Below are 22,731 nucleotides of genomic sequence, written 5' to 3'. Positions count from 1 at the left end.
GTGTGTGTGTGTGTGTGTGTGTGTGTGTGTGTGTGTGTTTGCGTGCTGGCGTGTGAGTGTGTGTGTGTGTTCCTTCTTCTCCATGCAATGCCATTACAGAGGGTGTCGGCTTAGCAACTGTCACACACACTTCACAGCCACTCAGGGCCAGCGACTGGGAGGCTTTCATCACTTACTTAGAGGCCCGGGGAAGAAACACCCTCCAGAAACATGCTCTAATCTGCCAAAAAAACGGAGAAAAAAAACCCTAAAAAGACTGTGAGATAAGAGGAGCAGTCCAGCACAGTCCCGCGGCTGGTACTCTGGTACCGCGTCCGGGTAGAATTCGGTTCGGTTCCTGGGGTCAATCTGTGGCTACAGCCGACTCCTCCTTAGTTCCCAGAGGAGAGTAGTGAACAACACACACGTTGTTCGTAGCCACATCACACACACAGACACACACACACTTTCCTCTCCACACACACACACACGGTGGGACAGCCTCTGCGTGTCAGTGTGTGTCTGTGTGTGTGCGTGTGCGTGTGTGTGTGTGTGGAAGGGAAAGTGTGTGTGTGTGTGTGTGTGTGTGTGTGTGTGTGTGCGTGCGTGTGTGTGTGCGTGCGTGCGTGCGGAGGGGAAAGTGTGTGTCGTTTCCCCCGTGGCTAGTGGATGTTTATAAAGGGACTGATTAAGGACTTTAGTGTGTTTAGACATCTCAGGATGTCTGTGAGCTTTGTAATGGTCTGACAGCTCATACATGAAACTCCATACCTCTCAAGTTGCCTTGTTGCAAGGCTGTGGGTTATTTGTTCAGCCATATAGCTGTTAAAATCCTCCTAATGATTTTTCCAAGTTTCCCAATAATATATTTTCCAATATTTCTGTAAATTACCTTTCAGGGTACACATTTAAAAAACTCTGAGCTCTCTAATTAATTTAGGCCCAGGCCACACCAAACAAGTTTCCCAATCATATACTTTCCAATATTTCTGGAAATTACCTTTCAGGGTACAAATTCAAAAGATCAGAGCTCTCTAATTCATTCAGGCCCAGGCCACACCAAACTATAAAATAACAAAAATAAAAAAAACATATACTGTCCATATTAAATCACTATCTGATTTGATCTGTGGAATTCAGGCGTAACTTTTGAAACAACCTAGCAACTCAATAAAGACAACACGGGTGAACTGACTGTGGAAAGTTCAACTCCTTCAAACTTTTTTGGTCCGTGAAAAACTGGCAAAACTTATGGAACGGACACGGACAGACCCTCGTCAACGGATGACTCCCAGAAACCATTGGCTCAATCTGTAATTAACAGACAGCAAGGTTTGATGTGGCCATGGCTTAAGGAAAAAAAGAATGAAAAGAAAGATTTATTATTATGTATTATTTCAATGAGGAGTCGAGTACAGTACAGTGTGAGATTTTATCTGACCGTCTGCATCTCAAAGTATGGACTAGGAGCTTAAAGTTTTGGAACATGAGTCTTAAGCTCCTAGTCCATAACATCTGAACCTAGAATGGCTTTGATAATAATTCTCAAAATAAAGATTTGGGTAACAATATAATTATTATTTAATTATGTACAAATCATTCACGTATAATTAGATCATGTGTTTATATCATGTTCGGGTTTGGCACTGTCAACATGTAGTGTCTAAGCAGCCTAACCACCGGGTAGATAGGCGACTGTCAAAAAAGGCCACAAATATTTGGTTGGGTAGTAAATAGGCCTAGTTAATTATTATAATTATAATTATTATTATATTATTATTTTTATTATTATTAAAACTTTATTTAGATAGGGGACTGGAAAATAAGGCCACAAATACTTGGTTGGGTAGTAAAAGAAATAGGCCTAGTTAATAATAATAATAACAATAACAATAATAATAATAATAATAATAATAATAATAATAATAATAATAATAATAATAATAATAATAATAACAATAAATTATTTTTATGACTGTAAAATAAGGACAAATATTTGGTTGGTTAGTTTTAAAAAAATAGGCTTAGTTAATTATTATTATTATTATTATTATTATTAAACCTTTATTTTGGCAAGGGGGGTCCTACTGATACTGAGGCCCTGCTTACAAACATGGAACAATCATAATTGTACGTTAAATATGACAAACTGTCCCAACAAATCTGCTTATAGTACATATGACTAGGGTACATAGGACAGCCAGATCCTTTTATTATCATATTCAATTGACTAGTTAGCCAGATTGATTCCTGGGGGCTGAGGCAGGGGGGCTGAGGCAGGGGGACTGAGACAGGGGGGCTGAAGCAGGGGGGCTGAGGCAGGGGGGCTGAGGCAGGGGGGCTGAAGCAGGGGGGCTGAGGCAGGGGGGCTGAGGCAGAGGCACTGAGGCAGGGGGACTGAGGCAGGGGGGCTGAGGCAGGGGGGCTGAGGCAGGGGGGCTGAGGCAGGGGGAGTGAGGCAGGGGGGCTGAGGCAGGGAGGCTGAGGCAGGGGGGCTGAGGCAGAGGCACTGAGGCAGGGGGACTGAGGCAGGGGGGCTGAGGCAGGGGGACTGAGGCAGTGGCCTGTCTGTCACCTTGTGAGGCTCCATACATTATTCAGACCTGTGCGTGTCACTTTCTGTCTGGCTCCCTGTAATTGTGGCTCCTGGAGGACCCAGTGGAGAGCTGTACAGGGCCCCCCACCCTCCTAACTCCAGCCTTCAGCCTTCAGACTTCAGCCTTCAGCCTCCACCCCCCCACCCTCCACCCTCCACACTCCACCCTCCACATTCCAGACCCCACCGATCTCCCTTCAGCCTCCACCCTTCAGCCTCCACCCCCCACACTCCACATTCCAGACCCCACCCTCCATCCTTCAGCCTCCACCCTCCACTCCCCTCCCTCCAGCCTCCACCCTCCAGCCTCCCCTCCCCACCCCCACATTGCTGTGTATTGAAAGTTTCAACTATGAACTATGAACTATGAACTATACTGTACCAGGTTAGCTAGTTAGCTATCTTACAGAGAATCTGACATGACAACGCCTCCCACAGCCAATGGCAGCTATCCCAGCTTGTTACTGTTAGGCCTCCATTGTTTGTTTGTGACAGACGTTTTATCTGTATTCACTGAGGCTGTGCAGTCAGGTTGATATTTATTTAAGTCAAACAATAAAATTGCCTGAATCTCGGTATAAAATTACCTCGATTTAGAAGTTGCATTTCTACTGGAAGAATTGTAATTCATTGGCAGTAACGACTTCTATGACAGAAATCCAGGGCTATGGTCGATGCATGTCTCACAGAATGCAGTGTTTCCAGGTAACGGGCTCTACCCTAGTATGCGATGCCATCTGGTGGACAATGAGCAACACTGCAATTGAGACACAACGGTTCAGTCTCTTGTTGTTTGTCTCTTGATGCTTATTTTTATTTATTTATTTTATATATGTTTTTTAGGGCAGTTCTGCTTTATTGGAGAGAGACAGTAGACATTGACAGGAAGGATGGGAGAGAGAGAGAGGAGGGATGACATGCAGGATATGCAGATGGCCGGAATCGAACCAAGGACCTTGCGATGATACAGTACGCACCTTAGTGTGCTACGGCACTTATGCGCCCGATAAACAGTTCTGTCACTTTTTTCTTTTTTTGCAACCTGTTTCATCATCAGCAACATTTTCCACTTTTCAACTTCACTTAAAAGGCCCCATGATACCCCCAAGACTACAAGACAGGCTCCAGACACAGGGGACGCTGGTGGAGGATGGGCGCATTGTAATGTGTGGTACAGAAAGAGGAACAGTATCAAACACAGCGTAGGTCCGTGTATTACAATGAGCCCGTCCTCCGATTTCTACCTCCACCAGCCTCCACAGGTTTAGGCGACAGGTAGAGAAAGCAGGCAGATAGACAGACAGACAGACAGACAGACAGACAGACAGATAGACAGACCGACCGACACAGTCAGTGAGACAGACAGTCAGTGAGACAGACAGACAGACAGACAGACAGACCAACACAGACAGACAGACAGACAGGCTGACAGACAGACAGGCCGACAGACAGACAGGCCAACAGACAGACAGGCCAACTGTATTCCAGTAACAACACTCACAGATATGCTCCAAATCTGCATCCCATCGGCGTAGCCAATCATCAGGCAGAGAGGAGGCTCACTGCCGCCGCCGTGCATCTCCATGAAGTCCGGGGAGCGAGCCGTGTCTAGTCGCCAGGGAAACAGGGGAAATGGCATCAGAGACCGGGGGGGGGGGGGGGGCGGAGAGGGAGGTGCAACTCTCCCTCAGTGTTAAAAAGTCATGGTTCTATTTCTCAATTTAATTAAAATCTTGACGTTTCGGACCCACTGAAGGCCTTCATGAGAAACCCCCTCCCACCCCCCCCACACCCCCCCCTTGCTGTCAACATCTCTTTACATAAACAAGCCATCTATAATTACACATCAACCACATAATATCAATCACAACTGCTTGGTGCACATTTGTATTGCTGCCTGAAAGGAAGACCCTCAGCTGTAACTGCTTTCGAATGCAAACTTTGCCAACTGAGTGCAACAATTTGCTTCATATTGAGCATGCTAAGACACAGCAACGTTCACATACGTGTACACACACACACACACACAGACACACACACACACACACACACACAGACACACACACACAGACAGACTCACAGACACAGACAGACACAGACACACACACACACACACACAGACACACACACACACACACACACACAGACACACACACACACACACACAGACAGACTCACAGACACAGACAGACACAGACACACACACACACACACACACACACACAGACACACACACACACACACACACACACACACACACACACACACACACACACACACACCTTGTGGGACAGACCTGTCACTCTTAGTCCTCCTAAGAAATGAACCATCAGATGGTTGACAAATAGTGACTGCCAAAGCATCCATTCATGTCACATTTAAACTGTTTTCCTTTCAACAGCATCTGACAAGAGGTTACTTTTCAGCACATCTCATTGAAAAACTATTTAAAACCTGGTTCATACAGGGCCAAATGTAATTCAATGACTTTTAAAGGAATCCAAAGCAGGAAAAAACTATAAAAATGTGTCATTTCATTAATCAATAGGGCCTTCTTCTGACTCTACTTCAGTAGACCAAGTTGGCCTCTGTCGATAATCAAATGAACTTGAATAAAGACTCTATGGTGTTACATCATTATGTATCTGTAGACGGATTTAGACAAAGACGGTGATCGTTTGATCGTCCAAGTGTGAATGGTGATCAACGCCCCCCTCTCTACCTATTTACAGCCTGGCAGACATCCTGAAGAAACAGCACCCTCGCCATTTGTCAATTCCTTAGCCACTGTAATGTATCTCACACCTATGTCCTATTGTTGGGAATGATATTTAAGGAGAAGGACAGCAATGTGTCCTTTGAGTTACTCAGGTTAGGCCCATGGCCACAAGTCTCCTGGGTTGTTCTTGACACAAGTCTACGTATGGTTAAAATGTAGTCATGTTTTGCTTTGAAACTGTTAAATTGGTTAATTTGTTGATACTCTATTCTCATTCTTCCTATGTGCATTAATGTGATGTTGTGTACTAGATAAAGGTTCTTTTAATACGGCACGACATAATCAGGTTCTCTCCCATTTAACGTCTAATGTTCACATGCATCATTAGTGAGTCATCAGCTTCGGATATTGGCCTGAGCATAAACTCCTCGCAATCCCTCTCTTCAATCCATTTCCAAAGACCTCCTTCCGTTCCTTACCACCATAATCAATTCCTCTCTATCCACAGGATCTGTCCCAGCTGTTTTTAAGAGTCAAGACTCTTCTCAAGAAACCAACTCTTGACCCGTCTGCTGTCAACTACAGACCAATATCCTTTTTCTCCTTCTTATCTAAACCCTTGAACGTGCTGTCTCTAACCAACTGTCTCACTATCTCCTTCAGAACAACCTCCTTGACCCTCACCAATCCGGCTTTAAGGCTGGGCACTCTATTGAGACTGCACTCCTTGCTGTCACGGAGACCCTCCACTCTGCCCAAACTTCCTCCTTCTCCTCTGTTCTCATTCATCTGGACCTGTCACTGCATTCAACACAGTAAACCACCAGATCCTTCTCTCCACCCTCTCAGAACTGGGCATCTCTGGCTCTGCACTCTCCTGGTTTGCATCCTACCTGGCCAATCGCTCTTACCAGGTAACATGGAGAGGGTCACTGTCCTCTTCACGCGCCCTCACCACTGGGGCTCTGTCCTAGGGCCCTTACTGTTCTCCCTTTATACCAAATCTCTTGGCTCTGTAATTTCCTCACATGTTTTCTCCTACCCCTCCTATCACTTTCTCTCAGGTAGCGACACGTGTCTCTGCGTGTCTTGCAGACATTTCTGTTTGGATGTCAGCCCACCACCTCAAGCTCAACCTTAACAAGAATGAGCTGCTCTTCCTCCCTGGGAAAGCCTGCCCTCTCCCACACTTCTCCATCACAGTTGAGAACTCCCCTGTGACCCCCCTCCCAGACAGCCAAGAATCTTGGTGATCCTTGACAACCACTTATCCTGTGCAGCGAACATCACAGCGACAGCGCACTCCTGTAGATTCTTCCTCTACAACATCAGAACTACACTGAACTACGTCCATTCCTCACGAGAGAAACAGCACAACTCTTGGTCCAGGCATTTGTGATCTCCCTCCTTGACTACTGCAACGCACTCTTGGCCGGGCTCCCCGTCTCCGCCATCAGACCACTGCAGCTCATCCAGAATGCTGCCGCCCGTCTGGTGTTCAATCTCCCCAAATTCTCTCATGTCACCCCCCTCCTCCTCACCCTTCACTGGCTCCCGGTAGCAGCTCGCATCAGATTCAAGACCCTGGTGCTCGTCTACTGGGCAGTAAAGGGAACAGCCCCTCCCTACTTGCAAGCAATAGCCCCCAAACCCCTGCCTGATCACTCCGCTCTTCTACCTCGGCTGGCCGCCTGGTACCGCCGCCTCTATGTGGATGCAGCAGCCGCGCTACTCGGTCACGGCTTTTCACTGTCCTGACACCCCGCTGGTGGAACGAGCTTCCCCCCACTGTCAGGACTGCAGAGTCACTACCAATCTTCCACCGTAGACTGAAGACCCATCTCTTTAGACTACATCTTGACTGTCCCTGCTAAAGACCTCTTCACCCCCCACTACCCCTCTATACAGTTCGTCTACTGTTAATAATAAAAAACTACAAATAATAATAATAATAATCCTTCCTTCTTCTAGCATTGTGATTGTCAATGGCACCTGGTCCTAGCATAGAATTTTTCTTATGATGACTGATGTATAGATGATTCACCCACTTGACAAATGTACTCATTGTAAGTCGCTTTGGTTAAAAGCGCCTGCTAAATGTAAAAAATGTAAATGTAATGTAAAATCCGATTTATCTCAACTTGAGGGCATGGTAAAATAGCATTTTGGGTATTCTTAATGAATCTAGGATCCAATATGATAGATGTGTCTGTCACGCAGGGATAAGCAAAGCATTGTCAATAATTATTAACCATGAAATATATTTTGGGAGTCAGATATAACGTAACGTTAACTTGTGTTGGTCGGTCATGTGACCACTCGTGTTGAGTTCATGTCCATAACTGTTAGAAGTAACCATGGAGATAAATGTATGTCTTATTATTAACCCCTCCTCTATTATTCAGTGTTTTATTTCCTGGCAGCCATGACACTCTGCATCCCTCTGCTGGCTGGTTTCAAACTCTAAGCAGGGCCAGCCTTGGATGGGAGACTAAAATGCATTTCTGAAACTGAGGATAGGAAGCCAATAGGGGTCACTCTTCCCTCTGCAAAGACCCCAGCAGTGATGCGTTCAGCAGCTGTACGAAACTCAGAAATACAAGTTCCCGAGCGGGAAATAAGCAGTAGAATGACCCTCGGAGTTCTAAGTGGGGAACTAGGACCAGTATGATGATACCCGAGTTCAAGAGTTGTGACATATCCACTGACACTGATTTCAACAGTAACGGTAAAAATGTCAACCGTATCCATCTTTCTGTACAATTCCAATAGACTTAATTGTTAACAATCACACATGTATTTACTGTACAATGTATGTTTGTAGTTTGTTAATATTCATTATAGACTGCAAACGAAATCTCATTGGTTGAGGAGTTGTTCCCACTTCAAAACCACTCTGATGCATTCATGTCGGAGTTACGACTTCACCACCTGGGAGCCACAAGTTCTTGAGAAACAAACGAACGCACCATTAGTCGTGACCTTATGTGTCATCGTAAAATGTAATTATAGCGCAACGCCAAACCGTACCGTGCCGCTCTGATGTTGTCAGTTGCAGCAGCTATGGTGGATGCATAACATTTACATTTATGGCATTTAGCAGACGCCTTTATCCAAAGCGACGTACAACAAATACATTTGTTTAAGTAAGTGAATCATCTATCCATCAGTCATCATAAGATAAAGTAATCAATGGTCAGACCAGGGGCCATTGGCAGTCATAATGCTAGAAGAAGAATTTTTTTTATTATTATTATTAACAGGAGAGAAACTTGTACCGGGGGGTAGTGGGGATGAAGAGGTCTTTAGGAGGGAAACAAGGCCAGTGTAATAATGCTTGGCTCCTCTCAGTCGTGTGAAAAGGGGTTCTGTGATGGTGGACTCAATACAGCCTCACTGGTACGCCACTGAAACAATGTAGGGGTCACAGAGCCACTGAAACAATGTAAGGGTCACAGAGCCACTGAAACAATGTAGGGGTCACAGAGCCACTGAAACAATGTAGGGGTCACAGAGCCACTGAAACAATGTAGGGGTCACAGAGCCACTGAGTCAAGACCAACAATGTCGGGGGGCGCTTAGTGGCGTAGCACACTAATGCGCTTACCACGTAATCGCAAGGTTCGTGGTTCGATTACGACCCTCGACCTATCGTGTCATCCCTCCTGTCTCTCACCCATCCTTCCTGTCAATCTCTATTATCTCTATCCCAATAAAGCAGAAATACCCTAAAAACATATAAAAAAAATAAATAAAAAAAAAAGTCCAATAATGTCAGCATGTGTTTTCAGGCTGGTTGTCACTCATGGAGAAAGAAAAAAGAAAAGATAAACCAATGTTGCGTTCAACTGACAACATCAGAGCGGCACGGTACAGTTTGGCTTTGTGCTGTGATATACACTGTACGATGACACATAAGGTCACGACTAATGGTGCGTTCGTTTGGTTCTCAGGAACTCGTGGCTCCCAGGTGGTGAAGTCATAACTCTGACATGAATGCATCAGAGTGGTTTTGAAGTGGGAACAACTCTTCAACCAATGAGATTGACATGTTGAAACTCTGAACCTCTGAGTTAAAATTAACTTTATTTGCGTAGAGCTTCCTATTGGTTGATTCTGCTTCAGAGTTTCCGATCCTTAGTTCCGACAGTTCATGAACGTAGCATATGAACGTATGGTTTCATCTTTTCATATTCTCCAACCAGAAACACCCACTTTAAACTAAGCAGACTGTAGTGGCAATTGACTGTAAAGGTACAAAGTTCCCATTAGCCATTGACTGAGTGGTGAAAACGCTAAATTTCCAGGCATGAGCACAAAGTTCAGTTGGTGTTCCCCTTCTAATGACATTCAGTTCAGTAGAGGCCGGCGGAGGTAGAAAGCGGAGGACAAGCTCATTGTAATGCGTGGTACGGGATGAGGAATGGTATGTGTTTGATACAATTCCCCATTCCGTGCATTACAATGAGCTCGTCCTCCGATTTCTACCTCCACCAGCCTCCCCTGATTCAATTACAATACAGGACAACAACATGTACAGTTGACCTGTGGTGGCTTGTGGCAGGTTTGTGCCGTGTCCAAACTGTGGGCAATGGCACAGCAGTCACAACTGTATGAATGTACCAATGCTAACTAACCACCTGTGACCAACACAAAGACCTACAGTAACCCACCACCTTTACCATCCACCTGGTACGTGGTCCTCTGTGGCTCAGTTGGTAGAGCATGGCGCTAACAACGCTTAGGTCGTGGGTTTGATTCCTGCATATATACTGAAATGTATGCACTCACTGCAATGTAAGTCGCTTTGGATAAAAGCGTCAGTTAAATGGCGTATGTTATTATTATTATTATTATCATATGTATTACCTGAGTGTCCCAGAATGGTAAGAAGTGTGACATTATTATTATTATTATTATTATTTATTTATTTATTTATTGACATTTAACAGACGCTTTTATCCAAAGTGACTTACGTACATTTGTCTAAAGTAAGTGCATCAGCTATACATGACATGACATCCCTATAAAACATGCCAACGATACAATGCACGCTAATACACAGCTAATACACAGCTAATACACAGCTAATACACAGCTAATACACAGCTAATACACAGCTAATACACAGCTCCTACACAGCTAATACACAGCTAATACACAGCTAATACACAGCTAATACACAGCTCCTACACAGCTAATACACAGCTAATACACAGCTAATACACAGCTCCTACCAATCCAATACAAGTCAAAGGAGAGAGTCACAATACAAGTCACCGGGGAGAGAGGAAAACAATTGCAGAAGGGCTGCAAAACACACAACGCTGTTCCACACAAGCTTGTCCTGCATTTTCAAACAGTAATATACGATAATATATGCCATTTAGCTGACGCTTTTATCCAAAGCGACTTACATTGCAGTGAGTGCATAAATTTCAGTATATATGGTCCCAGCAGGAATCAAACCCACAACCTAAGCGTTGTTAGCGCCATGCTCCACCAACTGAGCCACAGAGGACCAAGGCATTGTGTGACAGCTTTGTGTGACCGCACGACCATCTGCTTTATGCTGATTCTCTCCTACTGTTTAATATATCCGTTTTTCAGTTTGCAACAGCCTCTAATCTTGTGTTTGAGCCCCTCAAAACTAGACTCCAGTTCCTGAATTCGTCCAGGCTGAGTCTACTCCATCCTATATCCTGGTCCAGGCTGAGTCTACTCCATCCTATATCCTGGTCCAGGCTGAGTCTACTCCATCCTATATCCTGGTCCAGGCTGAGTCTACTCCATCCTATATCCTGGTCCAGGCTGAGTCTACTCCATCCTATATCCTGGTCCAGGCTGAGTCTACTCCATCCTATATCCTGGTCCAGGCTGAGTCTACTCCATCCTATATCCTGGTCCAGGCTGAGTCTACTCCACCCTATATCGTGGTCCAGGCTGAGTCTACTCCATCCTATATCGCGGTCCTTGCCGCCTCACCCAGGTCCCACCAGAAAGCTTCACTTCACTACGGACCCCTGAACTCTGCACTCTTGAACCTCTCAAGTTTTCTTCCTCTGAGGGAGTTTTTCCTTGCCTCTATGTCCTATATTTGTCTCCCCTCTGGGGAGTTTTTTTTTCCTTGGCTTACTCCTGGGGGTCTATGATTTGGTGTTAGATCGTATTGTTTGCATTGTATTTATTGTTCAGTATTATTTTGTTGTGAAGCACTTTGTGACATTTGTCTATGTAAAAAGCGCTATACAAATAAACGTGATTGATTGATTGACAATGACAAGAGTATTACAGCGACATATGGCCGTAAGGACATGGTCATATGCTGCACCCCACAGGTACCGGGACAGTTTCTATATACACACACACACACACACACACACACACACACACACACACACACACACACACACACACACACACACACACACACACACACACACACACACACACACACACACACACACACACACACACACACACACACACACACACACACACACACACACACACACACACACACACACACACACACACACACAGACAGTTTCTACCTCCAGGGATAAGACTTTTGAATAGCTAACCCTAGCTGCCCACCTGCTGCTCACCTGCACCTAAGACAATTTGACTTTCTGCATATCAACCACACACACACACACCCACACACACACAATTTTCTGTTTTGCTCTGATGGTATTTTTATTCTTACGTACAGATGTTTGCACTGTTAAGGGGAAGCTGGCAAAGTTAGCATGCACAATTTACAACTGTATCCTGTGCATACGACCAATAAACTTAGACTTGACAACAACATTAAATTGACGAATGAAACCTCTCCAGAGAGGCCGAGGTGACCCTGAATGTATCTGAATCATTCACAAGAGGGCCCTGTCCAAAGGTGAACGTAACTCAGTGGGGCTACGTGTTTATGGACTCACCATTGATGTCAGCTCTCTCAAACCGAACCCAAACAATCTTCTCTTTTTCATCCGTCGGGGGTGCACCAGTATACGCCTTGAATTTAATAAAAGAGGGAAATGGTGGATTAGGGCAAAGAAAGACCTGAACAGAAGATTGACAAACTGCAAACGTGGATTTTACAATTGTTACTGTCTCGCAGCTTTACGGCTGGGTTGTCAGGAGAAGTTAAGTACTACTGAAGCTACGAAACTTTCAGGAAACTGACCCCTGGTCATTCATCATCACTGGGAATTACATAACAGGCAATAAGAGGATAATCTCAGGAGAAACAACAAAATCTTCTGGGAAAACAACAAGAAGGACACTCCTACCTGAGGGACCACATCTTGAAGGAAGGTCACCACACTTTCCATGTAAGATTGTTCACTGAAATAATAAGAAAAACAGGTGCGTGTAAAAACACCGTCCTCTTCAGGCGGGTTAGGGAGAGCACCTATTCAGCCTGACACCGTCCTCTTTCACTCGAGCACTTTGAGATTGTTTTTTAATGAAAAGTGCCTAATAAATGTTTTATTATTATTATGACAGATATAGATTTATATCTATGCTTTATTAAACACAATTGGCTTTAAATAAAATTTTAAAAATAATAATTATATATAGATATAGATATAGATATAGATATAGATAGATATATAGATATAGATATACACAATATATGTTCCTATAAAGGTGGCCTCTATACATGGTACATAACAACGTGTTCACATGTTATATATATATATATATATATATATACACAAGATATGTTCCTATAAAGGTGGCCTCTATACATGTTAATCCACACTCAATCACTAACCATCGAGCTGGTACATAACAACATGTTCACATTACATTTGACATTTTAGTCAGTGACTTACAATTACAAACAACAGATCGAAACAGGTTTTAATGTGACCCTCTGGTTTCATTCAACTCAATCGTCTGAGGAACCGCTTTCTCATGAAGACAGAACAATACCAGAATTATCAGGAGCTCATTTCTCAAACCAATAATCAATAACAGACATCACATGATAAGTTGTTATGTCTCATCTGTAATGGATTCTTGGAAGAAGAGACTCCCATTAGTATTAGGAGAGGCCGGTGGAGGTAGAAATCGAAGGACGGGCTCAATGTAACGCATGGAATGGAATGAGGAATGGTATCAAACACATATGTTTGATACAATTCCTCACTCCATTCCATGCATTACAACGAGCCCGTCCTCCGATTTCTACCTCCACCGGCCTCCTCTGGTTAGTATGGTCACAGGCTAAGACTGTCTCCTATGGTTAATATCTGAAATGTACAGGCTCTATCATTGTGTGATGAAAGATGGCGGACTCCTGTCCTGTCCTTACGTGGCTGCTTGTGCTCGCACCACGACCCCACCGGCACAGCGGCTCGGCCTGCGCGGGGAGTCAGACGCCATTTTGTGTCCTAGTCTTTAACCTGAGGCAGAGAGGGAAGCATAACAGTCAGGACCATGACATAATACTTTCATTTAAGCTCACATCACACAAGCTCCCTATCGCTGGACAAGCCACAGTACCATCAACGGTACCATAGCCTAGTATCTTAAAACCTTTCAGTCAAAACTGAAGCCCCAAAAACCTACACAATAACCACCTCACTGAAAGAGAGAATGACATCATGAACCAGTAAGTGTGTGATCATCAAGAATAGTTCACTGTGAGCTGTACCATTTAAGTTGATCAGATATCACACACACACAAAACAAAACACTGTTTTAAACACACTGTATTAAACATTCTAGTAAGCTGGTTCATCACATACATTGACGACGGTGACAAACACAGGCAGACAGAACAATAACAACAACACAACACACAACACACAGCAGCAGAACACAACAACAACACAACACACAACACACAGCAGCAGAACACAACAACAACACAACACACAACACACAGCAGCAGAACACAACAACAACACAACACATAACACACAGCAGCAGAACACAACAACAACACAACACACAGCAGCAGAACACAACAACACAACACACAGCAGCAGAACACAACAACACAACACACAGCAGCAGAACACAACACACAACACACAGCAGCAGAACACAACACACAACACACAGCAGCAGAACACAACAACAACACAACACACAACACACAGCAGCAGAACACAACAACACAACACACAACACACAGCAACAGAACACAACAACACAACACACAGCAGCAGAACACAACAACACAACACACAGCAGCAGAACACAACAACACAACACACAGCAGCAGAACACAACACACAACACACAGCAGCAGAACACAACAACAACACAACACACAGCAGCAGAACACAACACACAACACACAGCAGCAGAACACAACACAAAACACACAGCAGCAGAACACAACAACACAACACACAGCAGCAGAACACAACACACAACACACAGCAGCAGAACACAACACACAACACACAGCAGCAGAACACAACAACACAACACACAGCAGCAGAACACAACACACAGCAGCAGAACACAACACACAACAAACAGCAATAGAACACAACACACAACACACAGCAGCAGAACACAACACACAACACACAGCAGCAGAACACAACAACACAACACACAGCAGCAGAACACAACACACAGCAGCAGAACACAACACACAACAAACAGCAATAGAACACAACACACAACACAAACACACACAGCAGAACACAACAACCACACAACAGCAGAACACAACAACACAACAACACAACACAACACACACACACACACAGCAGAACACAACACACAGCAGAACACAACACACATGCAGCAGCAAGCCAACTAGATGGTGAACACACACAGAACACACAGGTTGTCTTATTTAAAAACAACACTTTGGGGGGAAAAGCCCAACTGTCAGTACATAAAACCATAGTGTGGTAAAACCAGCTGCCAAGCCAAAATAGCTACCAAGCAATTTCAACATTTATTTAACAACAAGACCCTGCCTGACACCACTGGATGCTAGTTCAGCTAGCAAGCTATACCATCAAGACAGCCGGCCAACCTCATTTGTCCAACAACCTAATATTATCCAGAAATGTGTCGTTTTTCACTCTCTCAAAATCACTGGGACAGTCTGTTAAATAATTTATAAACATGGCATTTAATACGAACCCAAAGTGTTTTGAATTGCACTGGTTGTTGTTCGCTTGCTCAGTTCAACGAGCTGTCAAACGGAAACACCGCAGCTAGCCTTCATCCAGCGAATCAGCGTACGACGGAGGCGGGTGTTGAAATTCCTCCACCAATCAGAGTCAAGTGTCATACTGTTTTGTCGAACTGCACGGTTTCATGGAACCTCGCAAAATCTCTTTCGAGTGATTATTTTGTGAGACTGTTGAGTCCTGTTTGACGTTTGTTTTGTTTCCAGACAAGAATACAGTCTGGCGTGGCCCGTGGTTGTAGCATACGCAAAGTCAAAGATGTCCTACCGCCCTTTGACAAAGCTCAATTTCACCTCACACAGGCTTGTTTGTTTACATTGAATTCTCGCGCGATGCTGCTTCGCATGTGTGATTCATCTACCTGTCTTCTCTGAGTTCCAACAGTGGAAATCCGCCCACCTACTTTCGGCGAATGTAAATGCATGTAAATGCAGATTTCTTCAAAAATTAAAGCGACCACATTAAACTTGTTTAGCATTTAGAAATACTAAATATAGATAAAGGAAATACAAATTATGTGCAACTATATCTGGGAATAAACATGTAATCCTCTCAAATTATTATTTGTGTTTTTAAGGGTTTGTAATTCTTATAATATCCAAATAACCCCCATGATAGACTGCTACAGAGCATAGCGGACACATAACGAACTGTAAATAATATTCAAGGCTAATTATGATTTTTACTACCAATGTACTCAGCAACACTTCGAATATACATATCAAGTGAGTTTCAACCATGAGGGGATACAATGTATTCTTGGCCCTTTACTGTGGCCAAGCAATTAAAAGTAGCATCTAAATTGTGTGTGTGTGGGGGGGGGATTCATTTATTTATTAATTCGGCTCAGGTGAGGTGGTCAGTTCAGGATGACAGACTCGCAGGCCCTTGCCTCAGGCAGCCATGGTTTATCGCCATGGTTTATCTCCCCCCCCCCCCCCCCCCCCCCCCCATGATGTACTAAAACTTGTCACATCTGAGCGGGCAACTGAAACAGCTGACCTTCAGTTGACCTTCAGATCTCTTTTTATTTCGTCTCACAACCTTCTATCTTTCCATCCTTTCAACTACCCAGCATCATCCTTTCTTCCTTTCACCAGTCACTACTGCTTCACTCAGTATAACCCATGCTGATTAACCTCTTAATTGTTTTGATCTTTCTATACCTCCCCTCTTTCATCTATCCATCCTCTTTCATCTATTCATTCATCCATCCAATCAAGCGACCGATCTCACTTTCTTTCAAATACCCAGAAAATGTATGAACATTATTATTACATGGGCCAAACCAAAGGAATGATTAATCCATGTGCATGGTTGGAGATATGACAAAGTTGCCAATTGAAAAGGCAACTACTGAATATAGAATAGTGAAAGAAAATTCTTCAAATTTCTGCTGTGATGAGAGAACATAAGCTACTAACAATTAACATGAATCTTCACTTGAAGAATGGGGTCTGTGTCTGTTTGAAATTCAAATAATTTTGTGCATTCCAAATTTAAAAACAAAAGAAATGCTGGGAAAGTGACAATGTCAGTGAGTAGCCATTCAGTGCAGGTGTGGGTTCTGTGTAAGCTGCATATCCTTTCTTATACTCAAAAGTACACCAAGGTACCCCAAGATACACAGACATCCATTAACATTGATTTACAACTAAAAATAAGGCCATATGTTTATGATCACATTATATGACAACACAAAGTAGAACATAAATTCAGAAATATAATAATAACTTGGTAAAGTGATCTCTATAATCTTGGACAACAACAATACACTGCGACACAGACATGTTATATAACATGGAACACACTGGAACATGTTATTTGATATCAAATGATCACCTTTATTAATGGTTGATATCAAATAATGATTAGTGCTTCAATATGTGTTTATGATTTTATGAAATATGCTGGTTGTGCTTTTTGGTTGGTGTGGTGGGAGTGAGATGCCACTGGGTTGGGGAGGGATCGATCACAAAACAAGAGTGTAAAAAGAGTCACTCAGAGTCTGAGAAAGGTGCCCACCAGGTCCTCACCCACTTTTTCAATCTACCTTCCTTGCTTCTCCTCTCCCTCTTTTCCATTATTCTCTTCACCTCCTGCACTCTGTACTCCTCTGCTCTCCTCTCCTCCTCCTCTCTCTCCCTCCTCTCCTCTGATGTCAGGCTTGCCCTCTCCTCCTCCTCTCTCTCCCTCCTCTCCCCTGATGTCAGACTTGCCCTCTCCTCCTCCTGTCTCTTCCTCTTCTCCCCTGATGTCAGGCTTGAGTCACTCATTTCCTCTGAGCTTGAGGCTAGGTCTAGCTCCTTCCTCGGGTCCTTCCCCAATTCTTTCTCCCTAATCTCCTCCTCCTCTCTCTGTTTTCTGTTCTCCATCATCACTTTCAGTCTCATTTTCTCCTTTTCCAGAAGTTCTACCAGCGTCATTGTCTCATCCTGCTCCTCCTCCTTCTTCTGGCTCTCTTCTTCCAGCTCTTTACTCCCCTTTTCCTCTACTTGTTTCCTCTTTTCATCCATCATCATTTCTTCCAATGGCTTCACTTTTGCCCTCTCCTCCTCTCTCTTCCTCCTCTCCCCTGATGTCAGGCTTGCCCTGTCATCCTCCTCTCTCTTCCTCCTCTCCCCAGATTTAAGGCTTACCCTCTCCTCCTCTCTCTTCTTCCTCTCCCCAGATTTAAGGCTTACCCTCTCCTCCTCCTCTCTCTTCCTCCTCTCCCCTGATGTCAGGCTTGCCCTCTCCTCCCTCTCCCCTGATGTCAGGCTTGCCCTCTCCTCCCTCTCCCCTGATGTCAGGCTTGCCCTGTCACCTCCTCTCCAACTCCATTCCTCTGATGTCAGGCTTGCCCTGTCATTCTCTCTCTTCTTCTTCTCCCCAGATTTAAGGCTTGCCCTATCATTCTCTCTCTTCTTCCTCTCCCCAGATTTAAGGCTTACCCTCTCCTCCTCCTCTCTCTTCCTCCTCTCCCCTGATGTCAGGCTTGCCCTCTCCTCCCTCTCCCCTGATGTCAGGCTTGCCCTCTCCTCCCTCTCCCCTGATGTCAGGCTTGTCCTGTCACCTCCTCTCCAACTCCATTCCTCTGATGTCAGGCTTGCCCTATCATTCTCTCTCTTCTTCTTCTCCCCAGATTTAAGGCTTACCCTGTCATTCTCTCTCTTCTTCCTCTCCCCTGATGTCAGGCTTGCCCTGTCATCCACTCTCTTCTTCCTCGCCCCTGATGTCAGGCTTGCCCTCTCCTCCTCCTCTCTCTTCCTCCTCTCCTCTGATGTCAGGCTTGCCCTCTCCGTTTCTATCTTGTTACACTGTATCTTGTTTTCCAAGCCACTCGTTTCCTCTGAGCTTGAGGCTAGGTCTAGCTCCTTCTTCGGCTCCTTCCCCAATTCTTTACTGACCTCCTCATCTTTCTCCCTGATCTGCTCCTCTCTCTGTTTGTTGTTCTCCATCATCACTTTCAGTCTCATTTTCTCCTTTTCCAGAAGTTCTGCCTGCTTCATTGTCTCATCCTGCTCCTCCTCCTTCTTCTGGCTCTCTTCTTCCAGCTCTTTACTCCCCTTTTCCTCTGCTTGTTTCCTCTTTTCATCCATCATCATCTTCTTCTCTTCCAATGCCTTCACTTTCATTTCCTCCTTGTTCTGTTGATCTGCCAGCCTATTCCTCTCCTCTTCTTCCCTCTGTCTCTCTGCTTCAAGCTGAGTCTTCTTCTCCACTCTTGCTCTTTGTTCATGTATCCTCCTCTCCTCCAGCTCTTTCTTCTCCTCTGCCTGTTTAAGGAGAGAGAGAGAGAGAGAGAGAGAGAGAGAGAGAGAGAGAGAGAGAGAGAGAGAGAGAGAGAACAACAGATAGGTTGATGTTATAGACAACCAATGCTCTGGAATGGAGCAATTTGGCAGCCATCTTACACTGAGGTCCAGTTCTAAACCAGCTACAGTATAATAGAGCCTATAGCAGAAATGGCATGTATTGTGTTCATAACTGTTGCATAACAAAGTGTATATTATTTTCTATGTTAGCTTTCCTCATGTGATTGTTCTATGTTTAAATAATTGCCAAACTATTAGCTAATTACCACTGACCTCATTCTTCCTTTGGACCTCCATTTTTAGTCGCATTCTTTCTTTCTTGACTTGTGCAGCCTCTTCCCTCAATGCGAAAACTTTTCTGTTCAAAGAATTCACTCTGTGATCCACCTCCTTGCGCTTCTCCACAAACTGTCTTTCCCTTATCTGTATCTCTCTCTTCCTTTTCTCCAAATCCCTTCTTTCCCTGGCCAGTCGTTCTTGCTCTCTTTTCCAGTCCTCCTCCCTTTTCTTTAACTCTTTCTCTTTGTTCATCAGGAGGTTCTCTTTCTCTCTTTGAGCCTCATGCTGTCGGATATGCACCACTTCAATACTTTCCTGCCATCTCTTCTCCTTCTCTTTCCTCCTCTTCTCATCATCGATAATTTTCTTCTCTCTCAAGGCTCGACAACAGCAGCGCCATTCTTTCACTTCCTCCCCCTCTCTTCCTCTCCTCCTATCTCCCTCAGACCATTCCACCTCCACGGCTCTTTTCCTTTCCTCCTCACAGTCAACACACCCTTTGACCCTCTCTCTGTCCTCCTTGGGACCTTTGGCAAAACCGTTCATCTCTCTGAGGTCCTTCACCATCCTCTTCCTCTGAGGAAGATCCATCAGGAGAAGCTTGTATATCTCGTCGCATCTTGCCCTCTCCTTCAGCGTCCACTCCTGCTGGATGTCCCTGATCCAGATCTCCACCTCACGCTTGACGTTATGGAACCCCTTCTCCACCCACCTCCTCTCCCCCTGAAGTTTCTCCAGTAAAAGGGCCTTCCAGGCTTCCTCGTCTTTTTGACGCCTGGACTTCATGTCGTTTTCCTGTGTAGAGAGAACAAGTGAGAAATACTGTACATTAAGTTGTCCACCAACAACTGAGGTTCCTCAGACAAAAAGCAGAGCTTCAAAAAACATTTTAAAAAAAACATCTTTATCACAGCACCTCTTTCTAAAAATCTAATTTAACTGAACTGTATATAAGAATGGATATGAGTGGATATGCGTATGGATATAAGTATTAATATGTTTATATGAATATTGTGTAAAAAGTATTTGTTGTTTCTTGGTGTCTTGACAATATATGACTTTTATCTTATTTTATTTGTATTTGTTTTGCTTTAAAGGGGGAATATGTAGCTCATTCCCCTTGAAAATAGAACTAAATAACCATGTTTGATGCATGTGTGTGCACCTGACAAGACCCTGCCCTTCTGCCTGAATTTGCTTTTCTAAAATGTTCAGGACGTTTCTGGGCTTGCACCACTTGCTGTGAACGTTCATTGGCTAGCTATCGATGGGAGCCGGTAGGGTAGTTTAGGGAAATATACGATGTCTCCGTATGAATGCACAGCTAATCTGGTAATATGTGAAGTGTATTTCAAGTGTCTCCGTAGTATGGTTCGTTTCAATTTTCATGCTTTGTGTACATTTCCAAACTATATAGCGGCTGCACTTTCAACCACAAAAATCCTTCGTTTTAAGGTCGTGTAGCTAAGAAATTCGCTGGATAAATATAACAGCGTGAGGGTGGTGGAGGAGATTCTTTAGGGGTAATATAATTGTGTCTACGTGTTTCGAAGTAGATCCAATCACGTTGGATCGCGGCGCTCACCGGCCCCGCACCCCAGAGATAGACCGGCCCACGGCCCGCAGCCCACAGATAGACTGGCCCACGGCCCACGACCCACAGATCGCATCGCTCACCGGCCCGCATCCCACAGATGGACCGGCCCACGGCCCACAGATCGCATAGCTCACCGGCCCCGCACCCCACAGCCCGTCGGCCCCGCACCGGGTGTTCCAGATGGATGGCTACCTAACGTATTTGGGTAGCCAATCGCATTTGAAACCAAATAATTTGACTGTGCAAATATTGTGTCTAAGCCTATTGGTGAAAGTTAGTACAATAGTAGCCTAATGGCGCCCAGAAGGTGATCGCACTAAGAGGAAAGCCATCATTATTTATAATTATGTTTTTGATCTAGTTTCTCACCTGTTGTATGTAGTAATCATGTGACGGCACTTCGGTCAGATATTTAGCTTCATCTTCTTTGACAGACAGGTCTTCAGATCACTTGCATACCACACTGGTAGATAAAGGTCAAATGATATTGCTGACATCAACATTCCATGGAAATAATGACACCCGCTCTTGTGACGTCATGACATACTGTGAGCCTTGTTGCCATAACAACAATCAAGTTGCATTACCTTTATCAATATGTTGAATTGATAGTGAAGTGAGTTTAGGAGTACAACATGGGGGTCTACTAACTCCCCAGATAAGATGTTCATGACAATTCTGTAGTCACAAAGAGGTCTGAACAGACATGGCAGGCCATGTCGCATAATACATTTTTGTTAATAATTAAATTAACTTCTAAACAAGGGCGTTTCGTCCACTACGTGCGCCGCCCTCCCTGCATTTGCAGATGTTTTCTCATAAATAAATTATTTCCGAATTGTGTTGTTGTGTGTGTATGAAAAACATGTTTGATTTAGACATAAACTAGTGAATTAAGAGATGGTTGATTAAAAAACATTGCCTGTTGTCTATTTTCCGTCTGCCGAGGGTGCCTGTAAAGACGCCTCGGTGTCTCATTGAGATCCCAATACTCCTTGTGATTAGCCTCAGGTTTTACCCGCGCCGATTGAGACCCATTTGGGGCGGTGAAAAATATGCCACAGATTGTGCTGCGTGGGCATGACGAGAGCGACAGCTCTGCCAACCCTGCGATTTTTAAAGGACTTGTGAATTTTGCTGCCACCCTGTACAGTGTGTTGAAGCAGCATTAGGATACAGCAACTGTGTTTTAGGGCACATCCAATGTAATTCAGAACGAACTGATGGACTGCATGTTGGGAGTCATGCGGGAGAATATTGTAGAGGAAGTTAAGAACACAGACTTTCGAGCCATTCAGGCTGACGAAACGACAGACGTGTCCACTCTGTGTCAGTTAGTACTTGTACTGCGTTATATTGACAAAACAAATCAGGTCCAGGAACGCTTTTACAGTTTTACTCCCATACAGACTGCCAGTGCTATTGCTGGAAGGTATTGCTTCCGCCGTAGACTGAAGACCCATCTCATCTTAACTGTCCCTCCTAAAGACCTCTTCATCCTCACTACCCCCCTGTGCAAGTTTCTCTCCTGTAAATACATTTAAAAAAAAATAAAAAAAACGTCCTTTCTTCTAGCATTGTGACTGCAA

At 44.3% G+C, this 22,731-nt stretch overlaps 1 protein-coding gene across 1 annotated transcript in view; it reads right to left on the bottom strand.

The window, feature by feature from the left end:
* The window catches only part of bcas3 (BCAS3 microtubule associated cell migration factor), a 198,451-nt gene extending 182,986 nt beyond the window's left edge, over positions 1-15,465 (bottom strand). The window contains exons 1-5 of the mRNA XM_083696184.1: positions 15,420-15,465; positions 13,618-13,708; positions 12,587-12,641; positions 12,233-12,308; positions 4,077-4,183 (exon numbers count right to left, since the gene is read on the bottom strand). Coding sequence (XP_083552310.1) covers positions 4,077-4,183; positions 12,233-12,308; positions 12,587-12,641; positions 13,618-13,688 — 309 coding nt within the window. The 5' untranslated portion in view covers positions 13,689-13,708; positions 15,420-15,465. The remainder of the gene's footprint in view (positions 1-4,076; positions 4,184-12,232; positions 12,309-12,586; positions 12,642-13,617; positions 13,709-15,419) is intronic.
* Positions 15,466-22,731: the final 7,266 nt, after the last annotated feature.

The sequence above is a fragment of the Argentina silus genome, assembly GCF_951799395.1.
Source record: "Argentina silus genome assembly, chromosome: X".
Classification (NCBI taxonomy): domain Eukaryota; kingdom Metazoa; phylum Chordata; class Actinopteri; order Argentiniformes; family Argentinidae; genus Argentina; species Argentina silus.
The sequence above is the reverse complement of the archived record's forward strand: the minus strand, read 5'-3'. Positions and strand labels throughout refer to the sequence as shown.